The sequence below is a fragment of the Pieris rapae genome, chromosome 8 (genome assembly GCF_905147795.1).
Source record: "Pieris rapae chromosome 8, ilPieRapa1.1, whole genome shotgun sequence".
Taxonomy (NCBI): Eukaryota; Metazoa; Arthropoda; class Insecta; order Lepidoptera; family Pieridae; genus Pieris; species Pieris rapae.
In genome coordinates this window covers 1,933,226-1,954,292 of record NC_059516.1, presented here as the reverse complement: position 1 = coordinate 1,954,292, position 21,067 = coordinate 1,933,226, and the positions used below count along the sequence as shown (strand labels likewise).

General features: G+C 32.9%; 2 protein-coding genes across 2 annotated transcripts in view; both read right to left on the bottom strand.

The window, feature by feature from the left end:
- The window catches only part of LOC110995591 (rho GTPase-activating protein 23), a 306,700-nt gene extending 297,859 nt beyond the window's left edge, over positions 1-8,841 (bottom strand). The window contains exon 1 of the mRNA XM_022262828.2: positions 8,449-8,841. The gene's annotated coding sequence lies outside the window, so the exon portion shown is untranslated. The remainder of the gene's footprint in view (positions 1-8,448) is intronic.
- A 2,543-nt stretch (positions 8,842-11,384) lies between these two features.
- The window catches only part of LOC110995590 (protein scarlet), a 30,355-nt gene continuing 20,672 nt past the window's right edge, over positions 11,385-21,067 (bottom strand). Inside the window, exons 9-14 of the mRNA XM_022262816.2 lie at positions 19,800-19,934; positions 17,092-17,319; positions 16,309-16,444; positions 15,206-15,311; positions 14,451-14,551; positions 11,385-13,218 (exon numbers count right to left, since the gene is read on the bottom strand). Of these exons, the coding sequence (XP_022118508.2) occupies positions 13,043-13,218; positions 14,451-14,551; positions 15,206-15,311; positions 16,309-16,444; positions 17,092-17,319; positions 19,800-19,934 (882 nt within the window). The 3' untranslated portion in view covers positions 11,385-13,042. The remainder of the gene's footprint in view (positions 13,219-14,450; positions 14,552-15,205; positions 15,312-16,308; positions 16,445-17,091; positions 17,320-19,799; positions 19,935-21,067) is intronic.

Genomic DNA, 21,067 nt, shown 5'->3' with positions numbered 1-21,067 from the left:
CTTCCCAAACTACGAATATTCAAAGAAATTAACTTGACGTCTTTGTACTTGTTTTTGCTGGCGTAAAAACTAAATCGATATCATCAAAAACTGGCTTTCCACAGAATAGGCACTGATTCATCGGTCAAAAGCTATCAATTTACTGGTTAATGTTACAAAAAACACAAAAGGTTTCTTGCAATTGCGGACATGCAATACACGATTAAGGCTTCATTTGGCGGTTTTAATTACATTTTGCAATACATTACCAAAATATATTGTTTAACATACTTTAACTCGTATGTTATAGTTATTCAGGCTTAGGAGATTTTAAGAGAGGTTTTCTGGAGTGTTGGCCTAGTGGCTTCATCATGCGACTCCAGCCCTGGCGTCGAAGGTTCGATCATAGTTAACATTCGCTGAAGGAAATATAGTGAGCAAACCGGCTTGCCTTAAACCTAAAAGTAGACGTCGTGTGGTAGTCACAGGAGGCTGATCACCTGATACAAAATCCGGAGGCCAAGACCTCAAAATTTGTAGCGCCACTGGATATTTTTGTCTGAAAGAAAATTAGAATATATTTTTCGACTTCAGAGGAAAGCGGGTACACCGTTACCCATGCGATACCAAACATACATACACAAACAATGCGAAAACTTTCCTATCAAGTAAGCAGGACCACAACACCTGACTCATCCAGAAAGCTGGCGACGGGGGATCTAATAAAGGCTTGTTATGCTAAATTTTACTGGTGCATTGAACTACGGTCCTGGTAATTAAAGGTCGGCGACCGTTGCAATTCTCATAATCACTTGCAACATAATGCTTGTTTATTCAGCTACCTGCGGTCTTATAAATACATTCTACTTCGAGTGCCGCTTCTTTATTTACAAGGTGATGGGGTTAGAACAGTGTTAGCACGGTGGCGAAAGCGTGCGACTCTCAACTTGGAGGGTTATAGGTTCGATCCCCGGCGAACCAAAAGTTGACCCAAAAACGTCGACGGCGTATGTCAGGTGCTGGAGGCTGATCGCAAACTTGCCTATTAGAATGACAACTGATCATTTAAGACATACATAAATCTGAGCCTTAGACCTTAAAAGGTTGTAGTAACACTAATTTATTTTAATGCATTTCAAAATATTAAATTGTTTTATGTGAAAATATACTCGTACATATTGCCATCAGACAAATTTTGTTTATTTAAGTTTATTTATCAGAATTATTAATCTACAAATCAAGTAAATACTTTACGCCTTCATAGTATATGAAAACTTATATTTGGCAGCAGTTGTGGACAGTCCCATGCCTAACTACATATTTTTAGGGAATCACAAAACATACCTGATTATTTTCTTGCCCATTTGCACATTTCTTTAGACTCTGTCGTATTCACAACCATATAAAAGTACCTCCGGAAACAAAGTGCTCATTACGGCATTCGGAATTCTATACGCGAATAAAGATTCACCTACATTCCACATAACTCTCGATAAATGCATCGGCATTCAAGTGCCAGAGTATTGTCCAAAACGAGTCCGCCCGTTTTTGTTTGAGACGCTATGGCGCGTCCTAACGAGCTTCGAACCAGTTGTACATTTTTTATGACGTCACGCCAAAACTAGGTTCTAAATTTAAAGAAATATTCTTTGATTTGTCTGTGGAAAGACACTGGTCGTGAAGAAATCGACACCTTAACAAAATTATGATTTTATTAATACACTTACTTTCTGTTTGTTTCCTTAACAGTTGTACAACAGCAAGTATGTACATATAAGTAATTAATCCTCTTCTCTTCTCCTTACGTCTTACGGATTATACACTAGGTATCTGCATGTAAAATATTGATCATAAACAGTTCCAGTACATACTTAACCGAAAATGAGTTTGTAGATCTGTCTAGAGAACGATTCTAGAACCGGTAATTTAATCCACTCTTATGGGGGTTCTAGTATTTATATAAGTAAATAAATTCGACTTAGGGTCCTTCAAGAAAAGAGCGTACCAATTCTTAAAAGGCCGGCAACGCACTCGCGAGCCCTCTGGCATTGAGGGTGTCCATGGGCGGCGGTATCACTTAACATCAGGTGAGCCTCCTGCCCGTTTGCCCCCTGTTCTATAAAAAAAAAAAAAAAAAAAAAAAAAAAGTATATATCTATTTTCTTGTTTATAGCCAACATTTTGGGTAAGAGTAATCCACACAACCTTAAAGTCTCTGGTAAGATAATTCGAATATAAGAGTCAATATCCTTTATAAAAACATCGAAGGTTCTACTCATATTTGGTAAAAAGCGTAAGTCGCAATAGCCGATGGCGTTGTTTTTAAGGACCTTTGATTTTGGTAAAGATAACCGGTATGTTGTTCTAAACGATTTCGTGTAAACGGTTTTGACTGTATTTTGTATAATATTCAAAGGAAGACCGTGGCAACGGCTAAAAACTTAAAGAACTATGAGTCATCCTTCCTATTTCATATACGAAAAAGTACAAAAAAAAGTACTCTATTAGTTATTAAAACATGCATATTTAAGGTGAACTTATTAAAATATTTATTAAATAGTTTAAGTAAACGTTAACTCTTTATGACTTTAGTACACTGGAAGTGACCGAGTTTTTATACCTATAATATTTCTCACGATTCCTACTTTACTGCAGCTTAATCCGATGTTCCGGTCATTATAACAATCAAACAATTACCTGCTTTCACTTAATTGACATTATCAGAGTAATTGGTATGGAACAAGAAACGGATCGCTGAGCGCCGAGAGCGAAAATTATCTACATTATATTACCAAAGGTGGTTCAAAGAAAAAAGGGAGCACGAAAAACTTTCACCTTCTTGGTAACAATATTGGGGTCATCGGTCTCCTATTACAATCCGACTATAGCTAAAACAGCCTATATTCATTGCGCGGCTAATTCGTATATCCAGAGTTCTCTCACGGAGCAACTGAAAAGTAATGAATCAACATTTCTGCAACTTCGTTTTGGTGTTTTTGGAGTAGACTCTTGGCTTGAGGCAAGTGCTTATTAAAGATTAAGTTGGCGCCTGGTAGATAGTACCGGTCACCCCAGAGCTGGTGTTCTCAACCAATAAGTATCGCAATACAGCGAGGTTTGCTGCCAGCTTTGTAGGTACACAGCCTCAGGGACCAAACTTATTAAATTTGTTGTGATTTTCTTTTTAATTATTTCCATCATTACTTAGTAGGTTAAGAAAATCATAAATACTGTATACTTGATTGTTATCAATAAAATAATCTTCCTCATTAAAAATACTACTAAACATTTATTTAAGTATTGATTTAAATTAAAAAATCTTATCTAAGTTACAATTATAGAATAATTTAAATCCTGATTTTGATTTGAGAATTAATTTTTGCTAAATCGTTACGCACTACTTGTCAATCTCATTTTTACGTAATTTTTTTTTTAGACCAGGGGGCAAACGGGCAGAAGGCTCACCTGATGTTAAGTGATACCGCCGCCCATGGACACTCTCGATGTATGTCATGTATCTTGAAATGTGACGTTGTTTATAATGGAAGTATTATCTTACAGTTTGAAACAATATGTTAGGTATTAAATTATTGGAATTCCTTATTCGTCATTGGATTGGAATTCTCGTGTGTCAACAGATTATATATTACTTAATAACACACAGCTTTTAAACTCTCATTCCAAAACAATATTTTATAAAGTATATCTCTGTGTATGTCAACTTTATGTATATTGTTGTGTTTATTTATAGGAATCTAAGATACATAAGACGAACACAGTAAGACGTAAATCAATCAATAAAGGGTTTTATTTGCTCCAGTTCAAATTTGTCCTTACACACAATTCGTGGGACTCCAAACATGACGCTTAAAAAGAGTGGCGGAGAGTTTCTTGCCCGCTCTACGTCTATGACTTGCGAATTGGTAGTAAATTTAAATGTAGTATCAATTAAACATCTTTTTTGATAATATTCATAAGTGTACTTGGTAACCTATATGAAAAAAGTTATTGTGAGTTTGCGTCAGTGCAATATCTAAATAAGAAATACCTTCAAAATAAGAAAAATACAAGATTTTTTATAATTTTTCTGTATTAAAAGTATAACATATGCAACTTACCATTCTCCTGTCAATAGTGTTTTGTTTTAGCCTTAGTATAATTTATCTATAAATACGGCACGTAATGCCTGTAATGAGAGACATTTGCACTTAAAAGTTCGGCGTATCTATGGCTTGCTAACTACTCTCCTAATATAACTTATGAAGCAAGCATTACTGAGACACTGATTTTTAGTGTATTAACTTGCTTACTACGTACTAAATGCTGGAATCAAAATGGAGAAGAGCATTAATATCTCGTTATTATTTCTTAGTAAAACAAATTTCAGCAGTATCGTTATTAACGATAAAAACTTGTCACGATTTAACTTTTATCCCAGTGAGACTGGTTAAGACGGAAATTCTAAGAGATTTCTTAATGAACCGCATCCTTACTTGTCGTGCAACTAGACAGGCTCACTTCTTTGGGCAACTTAGCCATTTAGAAATACATAAGCATTTTAATTATGACTATGATTCAAATAGGTAATGGTACTTGTTGATACTAGGTATCTTAATGACATAGCAACTGCAATTAAAATATATACAGTGAATAAATATAATATAAACTAGTTTAGCGGAAAGCTACGAAAAAAATTACGATTAATTCGTACAGATCAATTATAATGAAATGTGAAAAGAAAAATTACTAGTACTCTTAATAAAATTTCAATAACAACGATTTTTAAAACTATTGTTTAACAGTCAGAATATCTGAGCACTAGTAAAGCAAAAATTCATGATTTTTTAAGATAAGCTTATTAGTTATTATTTAGTTATTCTATTATTTGTTTTTCTTAAAAGGTTCTATATATAATTATATTTTATATAACTTTTGATTATGCACTTATTGCACTCACCATTTTTTTTTTCTTACTAGGGTTGCCTGGAAGAGATCGCTTATCAGCGATAAGGCCGCCCGTTGCATACATTGTAATGTGTTTTTATTAGTATTATATTTTCCTGCAACGAAGTGTCAATAAATAAATCGACGTGTTATACCTCTTCAATCTCTCTCTCTTCACTCAGTATCTCATGTCTGCATCGTGGTCAGCAAGGAAACATATGGAGTGGAATCTGTTTCCACCAGTTTCTGTGTAGCGCGTCTCTTATAACAGTGTATTGAGGACGATGAGTCTTGGTCCAACTGGTTGGTGAACAGCCACGTCATCTTTTGCCTTCTATATGAGATGTTTGATTTTATTTGAGATGTGAAGAAGTACTTGGAGAAGCGGGAAGACTCCGATTTTTTTAAGTACTTAAGTAGTAGTTTTTTTTTTAAGTAAGTAGTAGATATTAATAAATTCTTAGTATTACTTGTTGCTTTTTTTTAATTTTGCAGTTTATAATTTTATTCTTTTGTTTTTCTTTTAAATGTCACTTTGTCTTTTAATGCTTGTTTTCTGTTTTTTATTTAATCTGTGTAATCTGTTTTGGCTTTGTGTATTGTATTTGTGTTTATTGTATATGTTTTAAGTAGCTGTTGGATTACTTATTATTAAATAAATAAATAAATAAATTACCAAGCTTTTAAACTAACAAGAATTGTGGATTGCCCGGAAACGTTAGAACTATTGCTCAAGTTTCTCGGATCGCGAGTCATTTGTTTAATAGAATATGTTTTCACATCCCTCATCAACAAACAAATCTTAGCAAAAACTCTCAAATAGATTATGTCGCTACCATAATGACATGGAGGCGTTTTTGGCGTGTTTCATGGTTCTCTAACCTTGGCTAAGAGTAGAAAGACAGTTCAATTCTTAATTCAAATAGTTTAATTATTTTATTGTATTAAGTATATGAATTTGTATTATCACTGTTTTTGTACTTGATATAGTTAGTCGTGTCCGCATGTAGGGTCTGCAACATTTTGTATTGTCGTATGTACGTCAAGTTGTTTAATGTTTGTCCTAATTATCTGATCCAAATAAAAACAGTTTCCCTTACAAACCAAACCTATTTTTTTTTTCAACTTTAGCTAGGTCAGTAGTGTAACTACTATCAGAGCGCATCAGATGTCACTAAGAAAGTCAATTAAAAATCAATCAAGATCGATTAACACCGTATTAAGTGCATGTAATCAATTTTAAACCCGCTATTAGCCCAGTTGTCATTAGGTCACCTAGGTTCCTAATTTGGCACGCTTAGGTGATCTAACAGTAAGTGACCTCAGTCAATCACGACAGATTCCTAATCGGTCTAGTTAATAAGACATTATCTAGATCGTGGCCATTAAAGAGAAAACTTGTGACATAATTGTGACCAACACGTTGAATAAATTATAATATTAATTTTAAATAATAAGACGTATATTCGATAATTCGATTTTATTCAATAAGCTATACATATAGTGTTACTATAAATAATTAATTATAAAAAGTTTTAGAATAATCGTGGCCTGATATAGGTACGCTTGTCAAACCAGGTAACTGACACACAAGAAAACAAACTAAGTGTGTGTCAAAATTGTATTTGCGAAAGTTCTAGGTCTGAAATTGAAGAATTGTTGAGACTAAAAAAGACAAGCCAAGTTTAGAAATTCTGTTACTTCTTATAAAATGTGGCCACGTTAAGCTAGACACCGAGAAGAGTAGAAACTCCTGGAGGCCTATGTCCAAGGACAAGCTGTAAAATAGAGAACCGGCTTACCGATTAGTTATTAGTGTTTATAATACACTTTTCACATTTTTATATAGGATAGGTATTCTACAGCAATAAAGGTTAATATTACTACAACAATAAATAATGTTTTTGATATTTTTCAATATTGTTTATAGATCTGGGCAAAATATTAAACGCGGTATTAACTTGTACCACCAATCTTAATCCATCAACTATGAATTACTTAAAAACTAATTTTCGACTATTTATATATATAAATATATACGCCCTAAGCTCCGAACTGTTTAATCTTGTTTCGAAATCTATAAAGTCATTATTCTCTATGTTAATGTCTTAGTTTTGACATTTTCGACAGTGCTGAAGACTAGATCCGGAGATACGTATACAACTGACATTGAGTGCCCAGTGATAAGGTTCAAACCACCATCAAATCTAGTATTATGATTATTGTTATACTTTCAGCTTTCTAGGAAACCGGCTTTTAGCATTTCTTTGTTGCAACCCGAGGAGAGTTATTTTCCCTTATTTTACGAGAATTCTTGGTGATTGTAACATTCTTATATTATTTACTTACATAAAAAACGAAATTCGAAATGGCGCGAAATTTAATGACAAGTTATTGTTCGCGTAAAATGATTATTGTCTATGCATATATGATAAGTGGCGGATCTATTAAACCAGGCTATTGTTTATGTTAATACGCCACTCTGCCTCGATATTAGGTAGCAACAGTATTACGAAGTTTGCGTAGGTTTCTATTATCATTATAGCGATTCCATGTTTCGATAAATCAGATCTCATCAGGCGTTGATGGCTTTGGTATAAAAAATGCGTTTTTTATAAATATACGCATTCAGCTGTAACGGAAATGACGTAATGATTAAAATACCTTATGTAAACCCAAGTTATTAAAACCGACCTAGAGCGCGTGCAACAATTTAATAAACACGATAATAATGCCCATGTTTCCTTCGCTTTCAATAAATATTTGCATTTTTTATATGAATGCATTTAACACAGACTCATTAAATAGATTACCAGTGTATTACGATACTAATAACACAAAGAAAACATTTGGATTTATCTTTAGTTGATTTGACTTACATATAAGCATTATTCAAGGTTATGAGAGGTATAATAAACAAATGCAATACGTTATAATTCAAATGCTATCTATAGCACAAACTAGAGGAAAATATAACATATTATGTACTAATTTCATTACATCGTGGTGAAGGTTTACCGTACATAGATCTGGTCATCCTCGGGAATTCAAATATTTGAATACAACGAACTTTAAGCTTGTCCTTTAATCAAAAAAGTTTGTGCAACCAATGGAATACGACATATCCTCGGTAGCTTAGCTCCATAGAAAAAAGAGTAAAATCAATGTTTGGATAAGTACGGTCGTGCTGCCGCTTTACTTGTTTTTGGTTCAACTGCTTTTTACCAGCGTTGCATTCCTGCTGCCACCGGCATTAATCTCACGATTGCGCGCGCCTTTACTCAACCTTTAGCCCATTACTTGTTGAGTTTTGTATGTACGTGATTACGAATACATTTTTCAAAATAAATAAATATTGCTTCTCCGTAACGAAATAACTCAAAAATTTTCGTTTTCTCACGTTAGCCGATGGTCACGCGAAGTAATAATTCGAGTGTCGATGATGTACATGTAACGCAAGACAAACATTTATATAGGACATGAGATAATACATTTATTATTATCAAAATAGATAAAATATCAAACCTGATGGCTCGGCGCTGTCGTTTATAATCCAAGCTGCATCTTAACCTCAAAAAGCACCTCAAGCACAGTCACGATCATGAAGGTCACGGTTATGTTAACTTGCATAACACTATACAACCTTTACACCACTTATAACATGGGATAAGACAAATAAAACCATTCCGTGGATTACTGTTAACTGTTATCATAAACACACAAATGCACAGTTCGTTGCACGTTTATTCAACAAACGACACGAGTATCGATTAAGGACTATGTTAAATATCATATTTTCGAGTCCCTTCATTTAATTATGCACCAATTACAATTCGTTGTCATTACTTTAATACAGTTTACGATAAAACATGAAACAGCCGTGCACTGCACTCCGTCAGACGCGACGAATATGGCCGATGAATTTGAACTACGCTTGCGCGGTGCGCCGCTATTCGCGGCAATCCATTTACCTGCTAAGGAAAAAATTTACTTTGAAAACAGCGCCATCTATACAACTAACTCATTACTAAGTCGTAACTCAGTCGTAACGCGATGAGCGATTCGACTGAGTTGGGACGGATCCATAACATTAAGTATGCGTTTTGCAAATGCAGTAACAGATGGCGCTTTTGTGCCAATAATACCTTGATTTAATCTTTTTTGTATGTAATAAAAATCATATAGGTAATAAATCCTAAGTTTAAGGCCAGAAATACTTTTCCGTGTTTTTTTATTCTGTTGTCTGTTAAGAATTTGAATGATGCACTGTTTTCACAATCTATTTCTAAGTTTTAACGCCCCTAATAATTAATTGATATATAAATGTGAATTAAGTTTTTGCTAAATGTCGTTTTCATACTATTTATTTTCTTATTGAATAATTTCTTAAATAAAAAAAACGATTGTTATCCATGGATATATTAGCTAGTTAAACGGTTTTATTTAGCTCACCCCGTTTGTTTTATTCTTTCTTGGATCAAATTTAATAATTCAAATTTCACCCTCTTCCTGTCAACCGATTAATCTAATATTTTGTATACACTTTGGATTTTGGTGACAATACAATTATGTTTATTCATTATCATTATAAATTCAAGATGGCTGCCGCTACAAAATGGCGGATAATTTATGTTTTATTAATCCCATCAATATGGGTATCAAATGAAAGGGCTCAACAAGCAGAATATAATATACTATTTAAAAAAATTGAAATCCAAGATGGCAGCCGCTAAAAAATGGCGGATAACGTAGGTTTTATCAATCCCATCAATATGGGTATATAATGAAAGGGCTCAACAAGTAGAATGCAATATACTATAAATAACGGGCAAGAAACCTTGCAATAATGAAGCACTAAATAAATTAAACAGAATGCGAAATAAAAACTAAAAACTAGAAAATAAAAATAGGTAAAAAATTTTTTAAGTTAAACGGTTTTATGTTAAACATACATTGCAATGTTTAAGATCTCTCTTTAGTCGGCAGCTCATTTCTGAGCGTCGTGGTCAGCAACGAAACATTTAGCGCGGACTATCTGCTTCCACCGGTTTCTGTCCAGCGCTTCTCTTATAACATTGTATAGCTTTGAAGACGATGGATGTTTAAGATAAATGTACTAAAAACCAAAAAATAATGAAATAGATACAGTCGTGGGAATTATGCAAAAATTATGCATAGGCATATGTTTATAATTCCCACGACTGTATCTATTTTATTATTTTTTGGTTTTTAGTACATTTATCTTAAACATTGCAATGTATGTTTAACATAAAACCGTTTAACTTAAAAGTTTTTTTACCTATTTTTATTTTCAGCCTATGATTAGAGAAGTCGTAAAAGAAAATGTTAAGAAAAACATTGTGAGAAAAACCTCATGCCTTACGCGGTACGCCCAATATACTAATGCATTTTATCCGTCGCCAAAAATGGATTGTCTTCGTGGGGTTTGGTTATTGGGATGCAGATATAGACTGTCAAGTATAAGTTGGCGTTCCAGTGGCGGCGCCTCCTACAACCCTCTGTGTTGCCACTTTTTTTGTTTAGTTTGGATTGATGGATATTCTTAGATATTACATTAAAGGTAAATAAAAAACTCAATAACAAAAAATTATTTTTTATAGTAATTATGGTCTGTTAGAGGCATTATTCCTTCCATGAATTCTTCAGAGTCATCTGTGTCAGAAGAATCTGAGTCGCTGCTATTCAAATCAATTAAAAATGGTTCCATTACTGTTTCAAGGCGGTTGTCTGTCATACGATAATTATTTTCAACATTCTCTTCTGACTTCAGTTCTCGCTGTAAAATTACTTTCCATGATTTTTCCCTCTGAAACTATACGGTTCACGGTTCTTTCAGAAACACCTTAAATAAAACAAAAAATATTTTAAGTTATCCATCAATCACATTTACTTTCAAAAGCAATTATTATTTTTCCCTAAATTTGGGGATATAAATATCACTTTTAACTGGCAATACTTTACCTGTCAAAGCCGCTGTTCGAGCATTCACTTGTTGAAATGGAATAATCGGCCCATTGTTACATTTCTCCTCTTCACAAAAACGTTTTACAGCTAGAATAATTTCTCTAGCTGCACTCCGCACTACTTTTGGCATGTTTCGTAATGATTTTTACACTTTAAAACACAAATTATTAGCACCAACACACGTGAGGCTACCAAGCTGTTAGAACTGTCAACACAACTGTCAAAATTAGTACCTTTTTCTGCCACACGCCAACTTACACATGACAACCTATAGGAGATCGATCGACTGTCACAGATTAAAGGTGAGTCTGATATTAAATGCCGAGATGTCAAGTCTGTAGTGTTATGTTCTTTTTTATATGTACGATTTATATGTGTACTGTGTAGCGACTTCATTCATGTAGAATTGAGGATTGAGGGACGAGACGCTTTTACATTCATTTTAGATTTGTTAAATAAAAAAAAAATTTTTGCACTGTATTTATTAAGCGACATAGTGATTCTTTACAATAGTTTAACAATCATAACTTAAATTATATATTTTGTAAAATCTCTTTATTAGGCTACATAACATCAAGATACAAAAAAAGGAACAAAAATGTATGGTAACTTATACGTTAAACTTATTTTACAGTCAGACACGAATATTGCATCTATTAAAATCCGCTGTAAAGAATTTTTATCACTCACACGAAAACTTAATATAACTAAGGTCTCTTCTAAAACATTATAACAAGATTTATACAAAAGTTTTCTATTTAATTCATACAAGTAAAGAAAGTATTACTCTTAGCACGAAGTTAATTGTCACATACTTGTCATGCGTCATTCGTTCTGACAGCTCGAGTGTATAATCTGTATTAGTGGCAACAATAATACAGATTATACATCTGTCCTTTGATATAATTTTTAATGACCTATTTTTAAAAGTCTTTTGCAGCTCTGTACAGTATTCGTACGCATTTTAAACGTCCATGTATCTATTGGACTCGATTGACAAACCGAAGTCTCAGTTAACGAACTATGTTATCTGTACGTCAAAGTAATGTTAATAATGTATTCGTGATTCGTATTATATCTAAATGTTCCAAATGTTCCATGGAACATTCAAAACATACTTTATTGTTGATATTTGTATTCGTGCTAAGTGCATTACCCTAAGTCAAACTATAAATATGTCACTCCTATATTCGCTTTAAAATACGATTGTTACAAAATATCGTCCTACAAAGTAATATTATGACAATCGACAAGATTTCAACACATAATGCCCAGTACATTTAAATTATTATTTTCTCATCACGTCATTAAATTTGTTGTTTATTTTTAACTGGCCGTAACTGTATCTATAGACTACATGAAATAATACTTTATTCAGAGCTTAATTCTTGTTAAAAAACCAAATTTATTGGTTTTTGAACTCTTGTTTTTTACAATGGTTGCTCTAATTAAACCGAAATAAAATCCTGCCTATTTGTTTAAATGATAAAATCGACTCGAATAGCGCCTAATCTTAAGTTTTTAACTTATAAAGTCGACGCATTTTAAACTGAGTCGTCGGCCAAGAAATTTAACTCACAGTAGGAACATTCCTACGCACCCGTTATCGATAGCTACCTGCGCACGCACAGTCTTCTGATTGGTCGTTACGAGTAAGGGTTATATTCTATATAGATAAGAGTTTTGTTATGACATTAATTACATTACTTAAAAAGTTAATAGTTAAAAGTTACTTAAGAAAAAAATTGTTTAAGATAGCAAAAAATTATTTGTTTTAATACTTGACACAACTTAGGATATCAATCGTATCTATCCCGTCATCGAACTCCACAATTCTTACGCACATCACTACACCTCTCCATAAGACCTAGCGATCGAGACCTATACACAAATATGATTTACGACCCGAAGCTTCATAATGCGTCGACTATAACAACAGGTACACATAGATAAACCAACAATAAGGAAAACATAGTATGAAAAAAGAAATCACTTGACAGGGGTTTATTGAAGATTTTTTTTACTAGAATTAAGCTCTATAATTTCCTAATATTATATTAAACTGGTCCGCAAAGTAAGGTTACAAATACTGGCAGGAGAGACGAAGTCAATTTCAGGAATATTTTTTTTTAAATTACTTTCTCCTCGTGCGGTAGCGCAGGGCAATAAGAGCCAAGAGGTGGAAACCTAAGTAGAGGATGACCAGGGCGACAATGTCCGGCCAGAATTCGTTCGTGGTAAAGTCATACATGCTCAGGACTTCATCGCCAGTACTGAGGCATGGTGCACCGGTCTCGTCCGTTAGACATGCTGTAACAAAATTATAACTTTCATGTCAAATGTCAAAATATTTGGGTCGTACGGATTTAGACATTTGTCTATTACATTTATGAAATACATTAAAAATAATACAATTTTATTGGGACATTTTAATATACAATTACATAACAAAAGAGCGTTTTTTGTACCACCACTTTGTGGTACAAGATTCCGTCTGAATTATTTCCAAACCAATTCGACTTAGTGACCAGAAGAGTACCAATTCTTAAAAGATAAAAAAGGCTGGTAATTACGTTGCCAGTCTTTTCCCAAATTACACACACACTAACATAAAGCCTCACATAAAATGTTACTCACATACAGTTTGACAAATGTGGAAATGTTTAGTAAATAAAATGTTATATCAAAAAAGGTCCTAAAAAGTACGTCTTTGTAAACAAGGCAATTTGCGGTAAAAGTCAGGATTTAGGGCCGTAATCGCTTTAACACCTGCCCATTAAACCTGTTTTAGGCACTTCCCTAACAACATTTTTACCTGCTTTCGTAGAACCCTCGTTAGTAGATCTGATTATATTTACAATTAAAAAGTTAAAATATCCTGATAAACTTCTATGTGTATGTATTTGTAACAGAGTCAAAGTTATTTACTGACCAAGTAATAAAAACGCGAAAAAAAAGTAAATTAAATTATTTTTTTATGTGGCTACCGTTGCTTATTGTAGCACTGTATAAGCCATTTAGGTTTCAGCACCCCAAGCGCTTTTAGGTCTGTGCCTCAGATTTCTGTATCTACTTCATGATTAGTCAATATAATAGGCAAGTGGGTAAGCCTCCTGTACACACACACGCCGTCGATTTTTTCTGGGACTTGGACCAAGATTTTCTTTCAAATTTCCAGCGAATGTTAAATGCGCACTTAGAAAGTCCACTTGTGCATAGCCAGTGATCGAACCTACGATCTCAGGACTGAGAGTCGCATGCTGAAGCCACTAGGCCAGCATTGTTCTCTATGATAGATAATCATAGAACTAAATCAAATCGAAGATTTGATTTAGTGCTGACAACGTTAATACTACCACAATGTTTATGTATTTTTTAATTGAATGTTTATTATTTTCAATGTAAAAAATATATATATACACTGAGATAACTGCGTTCTCTGGCTTACAGAGAGTTGTCGTTGTATGGAAGAATCGTTGTTTACTATTGTAACTAGTCTACCTAGTACGTTTACTTTCACGTTTAAAATGATGTTTACTTACTTATGTTTTGTACTCCGTCCCACTGGAGAATCGTCATTGCTTCATTGGAATACATGAGCCAAGACAGGTGTCGAATCCACGATATATATTTTGGTATTGAGCTGTAAAAAGTGTTTATTTGTATTATTTCATCTTTATATTAATTCTACTCTGGATATAAAGAACTCCTCTTAAACGGCTGGAACGATTGGAATGAATTTGTTTTATGTGTTTGGGTGGCGCCTTGGATGGTTGAATTTCACTAATCGGCCCAGTAGACGGCGCTGCAGTCAGTACTTTTTTATTTCATACATTGTTTAATAACCTAATCGCTTGAAATATCACGCAGAAAAACGTCTGTCGTCCGATATATATATTATTAATTTTAGACCACGTAAGTTTTAACTTTTGAAAAATCTAGATTTGTAACATTATACATAAAGTAACAACTAGACTATTTAAATTGTATAACATTACGGAGTTTTGTTAGCCCATTTCTCGTTAAAGCCATTGACAAAACCCTAACACATTGGTTCATATGCGCTATAAAATAAATTTTCATAAAAATTCTTCTGCAGTAGCAAAAGTACATATTTTTTAAAAATTAAAAAAAAATCTTATACCAGGAGCAGTAAAATATGTACAACAGCACAATGTGCCGAAATAGAAATATACTATAAAACAACTGACAATCTACGATAGACTTTATGTTGCCATCAAAATCTCATTCTACGTTGTTGCATAAATAAATACATGGCATTTATATAATAAGTTACCTGAGTTTAATAAATAGTCCCGAAGTCATCATGAGGGAATAGTCAAATGGGACGAGGTAGGCGATTGCAACCGGCATTGAACCGAAAGCGCATGAGAAAAATGATCCTGAAAAAAAATTATTTATTTAGCTTAATAGTTAGTTAATAACAAACTAAACATATCTTCTTTCTGAAATATATTATATGAAGTTGTGTTACCGCACTTATAACTCAAGATTGGCTGGACCGATGTTAGTGATCTCTTTTTGGTGTATTCTTCTCTGTTCCGAATAGCAGAAAAAGTAATAAAATATCTGACAAGTTATCGAATAACAAAATTTGTATAATTTTACGAATGTAAACAGCATGTGGTGCCATTTCTTGACAAAACATTTCGGTATTTGCAAACAAAGTTATTTTAATGTTATTACAGATATTGGAGCACTTCTTGAACATTAAACAAGGGAGTGGGGTAAAGTTTGCGCATTGTATCGCAGCTAGGAACACAATGTCAACTGATTTACCAATCAAGCCCATGCGTGATTCCTAAAAATCGCTTCTGCGCAACATTTGTTCAAGATCTTTGAAATGCCATCCTTAATCAAGTTAAACTAACTAACTAAAAAGTTAACATGATATTATTATGACTGTTACGTTCGCCGGGTCAGCAAGTAATATAAAAAATACAGTGACGATCTTGGCTCATAGACTTTTTATTTCATAGACAAAAGAAGTCTCCTGCCTGACATGTTACCGATTTTTACATTTGAAACCGGTTTCCTTACGATGTTTTTCTGTACCCTACCGAGTGTTAGCTGCACACATGGAAAGCCCATTGATGTACGGACGGGAATCAAACCTACAACCTCACGGAAGCCACTCAAGGCTGCTTACTTATTACATTAAACTGTGTACATATAAATAATGAGCTTAACTAAGAGTAATTATCAATGGAATATACAAATTTTATTAAATATTTAAACATCATCATCAGATGCATATCTTATCATATAAGAGAAGTAAGTTGTATAAATAATAATTCCAGTTAGAATAGGTTTACGCGTAAATTATCTTAAAATTGCTTTAGGATCGATCTAATTTTATCTTTGTTTGACTATACGTACCACATGCTATAGCTACGTTCAGAACCAATATGGACAAGAAGACAGTAAAACCAAACGCATAGAAGGTGCTCCGTAGACCTGCGATCCAGTAGACGACCAGTGTGAACAGTGTCGGCTCAATCACCAGACCAGGGAACTGAAAAAGGGTATTATTATGTATTGATTGAAAAAAGTCCTGCGGATGTCAGTACAACTAAACTAATGAGTGTTGCATTCCTGTGTCAATGTAATATTTCTTTATTCTTAAGTTAATCAAGTTAGACAATTACAAACGACTTTGATATTGTCTTCATTGTATATGTCACAGTAAAGTAGTGAAATCAGAGATTTAATTGAATGTCTATAAAGCTAATTAAAGATCGATATTCAACCAAGTCGCTAAAGTTCCGTCAGACAAGTGACTGAACGAAACGTTTGACGAGTTTCCTAAACGTTTCTAGGCAACAAGACTAACCTGAATTAACGATTTACAATAAAAAAAAACACGGAATTTCCAAACTCTCAGTTCTTCACTAACACACCGAAATACGAATAATAAGTGAAGTAGATTCAAGTAATCAGGAGTTCTGGCATATTACTTCTGTACTGCCATATTTGATTGATATTATAATGTATACTCGACTTGTATACTTGACTATTACTTAAGTCTCATTATTTTCTCTAAGAAACTCGAATCAAACCAGAACTTATATAGAAGTTGATAATGTAAAGAAATTATAGTATTATATAATGTTTACATAAGTATTACAAAATTTATGTAAACTTATGAAATATTTTACTTACCAAAGCTATCATCCTAGCCACATAATAAACCGGCGTGGAATATAACCCTGCCCTTAGTTCCCTGTACAACAAGGGGAACTCTTCAGGGAATATATGGAGCATAGAGTACATAGGGCTGAAGGTGTTTTCTGCTATGATGATGAAGAGAGCTCCCTGGACGTCTTGGATCCCTGCTTGCGTGAGCCGCGCTGTGCCGATGAAGCACAGCCCTGCGGTTAGTGCGATTGCCTGAAACCAAAAATGACAATAGAAACTCTTTTTACATATATATGCAATTGATAACTAAACATTTAATAATAATAACCAGTGGCGCTAAAACCCCAAGGCGCCACCGACAATCGCCTGATGCGGGATGCGGTAACAGCAGAGCCTTATCCGCTTCCCGACATGATGCGGCGGTACATACATATTACGAAATCTACTGATAATTTTATAAAATCTATCTAATATGTACGACAATATATGTAAACATAATTTTTGCTAAAAATAGGATTTAAAAAAAAATATTTACATATTTATGAACTCATTCAGACACATTTGGACTGAATGACTTAAATTGATCTTTAATTAATTGCTGAAGCCTACAAACGAACAAGCTATTTAAATTAAAATATTTATTTAAATTTGTCTCCTAATTTTTACATTAGCTGTAAAATCAATAATTTTTATGTAGATGTGCGAATATTTCTCATACGAAAATAATGTAATTAGAATATGTATATAATATAATGATTTTACGTCAACACAGAGAGCTTTGTGAATTGTGTATTATTCAGTTCTCACACGACCGGTTTAATCTAAGGAAACAATAAGGGATGTGGTTTAAAAAACTAGAATTAAGGAAATAATTTCGCCAGGAAATCATTTTTCGATAAGGAATTAATTGGTAATTGGGCACTTGTTGCGCAGGAGCAAGGAACCTGCCGAAAGCAATCATCATCCAATTGAGTTTTGGAAGTATGTAAAGATTATCAAAAAATCTGGATATCCATATCCATCACACTTTAAAATCGATTTTTGTTTAGTTTTTTGTACCGTTTGTTTTGTTTAATAATTGTTTTGACTGATATTTGTATGAGCTCTAAATGTATGTTATGTTTGCCTTTAAGTGCTTGTCACATCAACAATAATTGTATTTTGTATTTACCAATGTATCACCGAGCGTTGGCGAGCTTTATCAATAAAAAAAATACATGTTCCATAGCATGAAAATACAGTATGTAGTACATTATTAGTTGATAAAATAATAATGACATAACAAAATGCTCCATAATTTTATCGGGTTAATTATATTCTGTGTATCTCTTATCAGGTTTTTAAAAATATCTTATCTCTAAAGCAACTTAATTGGCACGCGCTCTGTATCGAATGGCGACAGCATACATTTCTTTCTGTTAAATTTTAACACTTACTAGGCGAAGTATATTAATTTTTTTAATTAAAACTTAGTTTTATTAAATACGTTACAGTGAAAATGCATAGTTTCATAGTACAACTGTACCTCTTCAGGGGGGAGGCACGTAATTGATTTCTTATATGGTGATTACGTCAATAGTAATGATTTACTTTTTTATACATATTTTATACGATGTATATTTTTATACCCACATACATTGTCTGTTTGAAAACGAAATACATCTTCGAGGTTTCCAACAAAAAAAATAATACGTTTATGTATATTATTATTTAGATTCTATTATTTTTCAGAGGGCCATACGCCTGCCTCCGTACCACCTTGTATCAGCAGGGTGCGCAAATTAACATCACCCGAGAGGGGCATACGCCCCGAACGGACCAAAGCTGCAGTTACCACAGCAGTAATACAGAACCCGGACAAGAAACGGAATACTAAATTATTTGTTGTCCGCCTTTAGTTACTTACTTTTTATTTGTTTACAAATATGGGCTGCCATACAACAAATTGGACCTTGTTATGATAATTAAAATATCAGAACAGCGGTTTTTAATTATTAAGTTTTAATGTTAGCTTACTAAAGCCGCTTTGTTTTATTTCGTCATCTTCATTGGACATATTCGCCCACTGGCAGAGACGATTCCTATCATGTTTACCTTGTTGCATAACGTTGTGTATACACCTATTTATTATAGAAAGCTATCTTTTTAAATGTTTTAATGAAACTTGGGTGGTTTGAATAAACTTGTGCAAACAATATCACATCAAACTAACTAACAAGATTATTTTTTTTATTATATGAAGTCAATAAATTTCAATTTCAAAAATTCTTTATTATGTTCAACAACAATTAAAAGTGCTTCATGTCTAGTGTACATTAATTTCCTGGAATGTAACAAACATATTACTAAACACGTTTTTTTAAGCCATATTGCTTTTTTTTAAAACAGACAAACATTAACGAACTAAATTTGATTATGAGGTAAACTACCTGGGAACTATGCAATCTTTAGACGAGATTTGCATTTTTGACATGTCTAGAATTAATAACTAAATAATTAAATATTACTAAAAATAAATAGGGTAGAACCGAGAACAAAAGAGTGGACGGCAAGCAATCACAATAGAAACAGTCACCCGCTAAGGTTAGTGCGAGCATCGGTGACGCGACGCACGCGTCGCATATTATATTCCAGCTTTATATCAATTGATAATAAAACCGCGCGCTATTTTAATATAGTCGCTATGTTTCAAATCTTATATCTACGATAAAATAAACACAATGTATACATACCAATTTCTGCACTATCCTTAACAATTGTACATTTGGATCGCGTAATACCATTAAAATATATCTATATACCAGCCAAAGAATCTTCGTATGGAAAAAAGGTGGTTTAAAATTGCTAGCTTTAGTCCGCTTCGTTTCCTGGAACAAAAAATACACTAATTGATTACGAATACCAAATATGGCCCGCTTTGTATAGTAAATTTATTATAAAACAAGTTTAACCCTGCGCGAGTCTGGAGGGCCCAAGTGACCTGGAGTGAACTGTTTGAACTGATTTCGTTCGTTTATAGTCTTAATATGAATAACTTTTGATACATTTGAGAATTACAACATTATTTAAATCATTCTTTTTTTTTCGTCTGCGTTGGTGAATGTGACAAATCAAACTTAATATATAATATAAAGATTTCAATTGTATAATATACTACTATAATTTTAATAATACATTTTTTAGCAACGTAAAAAAAACATTATTTGCATCTTAAACCTTAAGAAATAACTAAAATATGTTATAAAAGTCCCCTTAGGCCAGGCTTCGAAGATACTGACAAAGAATTTTTACGTTTTATATTAGTACCAAATTGTGACCATCTTAACAGACACGTTGACAGAATTAACTCAGTCTTTATAAATATTTACGATCCTGCAAATAAACTGTTTTTGCTTGTTAGCGACACACAACGTAATTCCGCCGGTTTTTTACTTTGATATTTTACCATTTATTCTCGACATAAAAAAATAGAAGAATATACATAATTTACCTTAACTTTTATTTTATTAGAAGGAATGTAGCGGACAAAATTAATGTACTACGTAATCGATTAAACTATCATCTATATAAGGAAAAATTTAGCGAAACTCGAAGACGGACAAATTCAAGTAAGTATTTCTTTGGTTTCAAGATAATGAGACGATTGTAATTTTAATTTTTAAATCAATTATTAATTTTTATAATTAATCATATTATGTAAATTAGGCTTTTGTTCACAACGTAAGTAGAGTATTAGAATTTTCTATAAATTAATTTCTTATTTCAATTGAGAAGTTTCATATCAATCTTTAATTTTGATAAAAACTAAAATAAAATTAAAGTTTGAAAGTCAAACGAAAAAGCGACAGTGAAAAGAGACAGATATACATAAATTTATAAGATTTAACATGAGAGAAAATGAGATAGGAAGCATTACACGGTGTAATTTTAAATTAGTGTAGTAAGAAGTTTTTACTTCAAAAAGTTTTTATAATTATTTATAAGAAAAATAAAATTGATT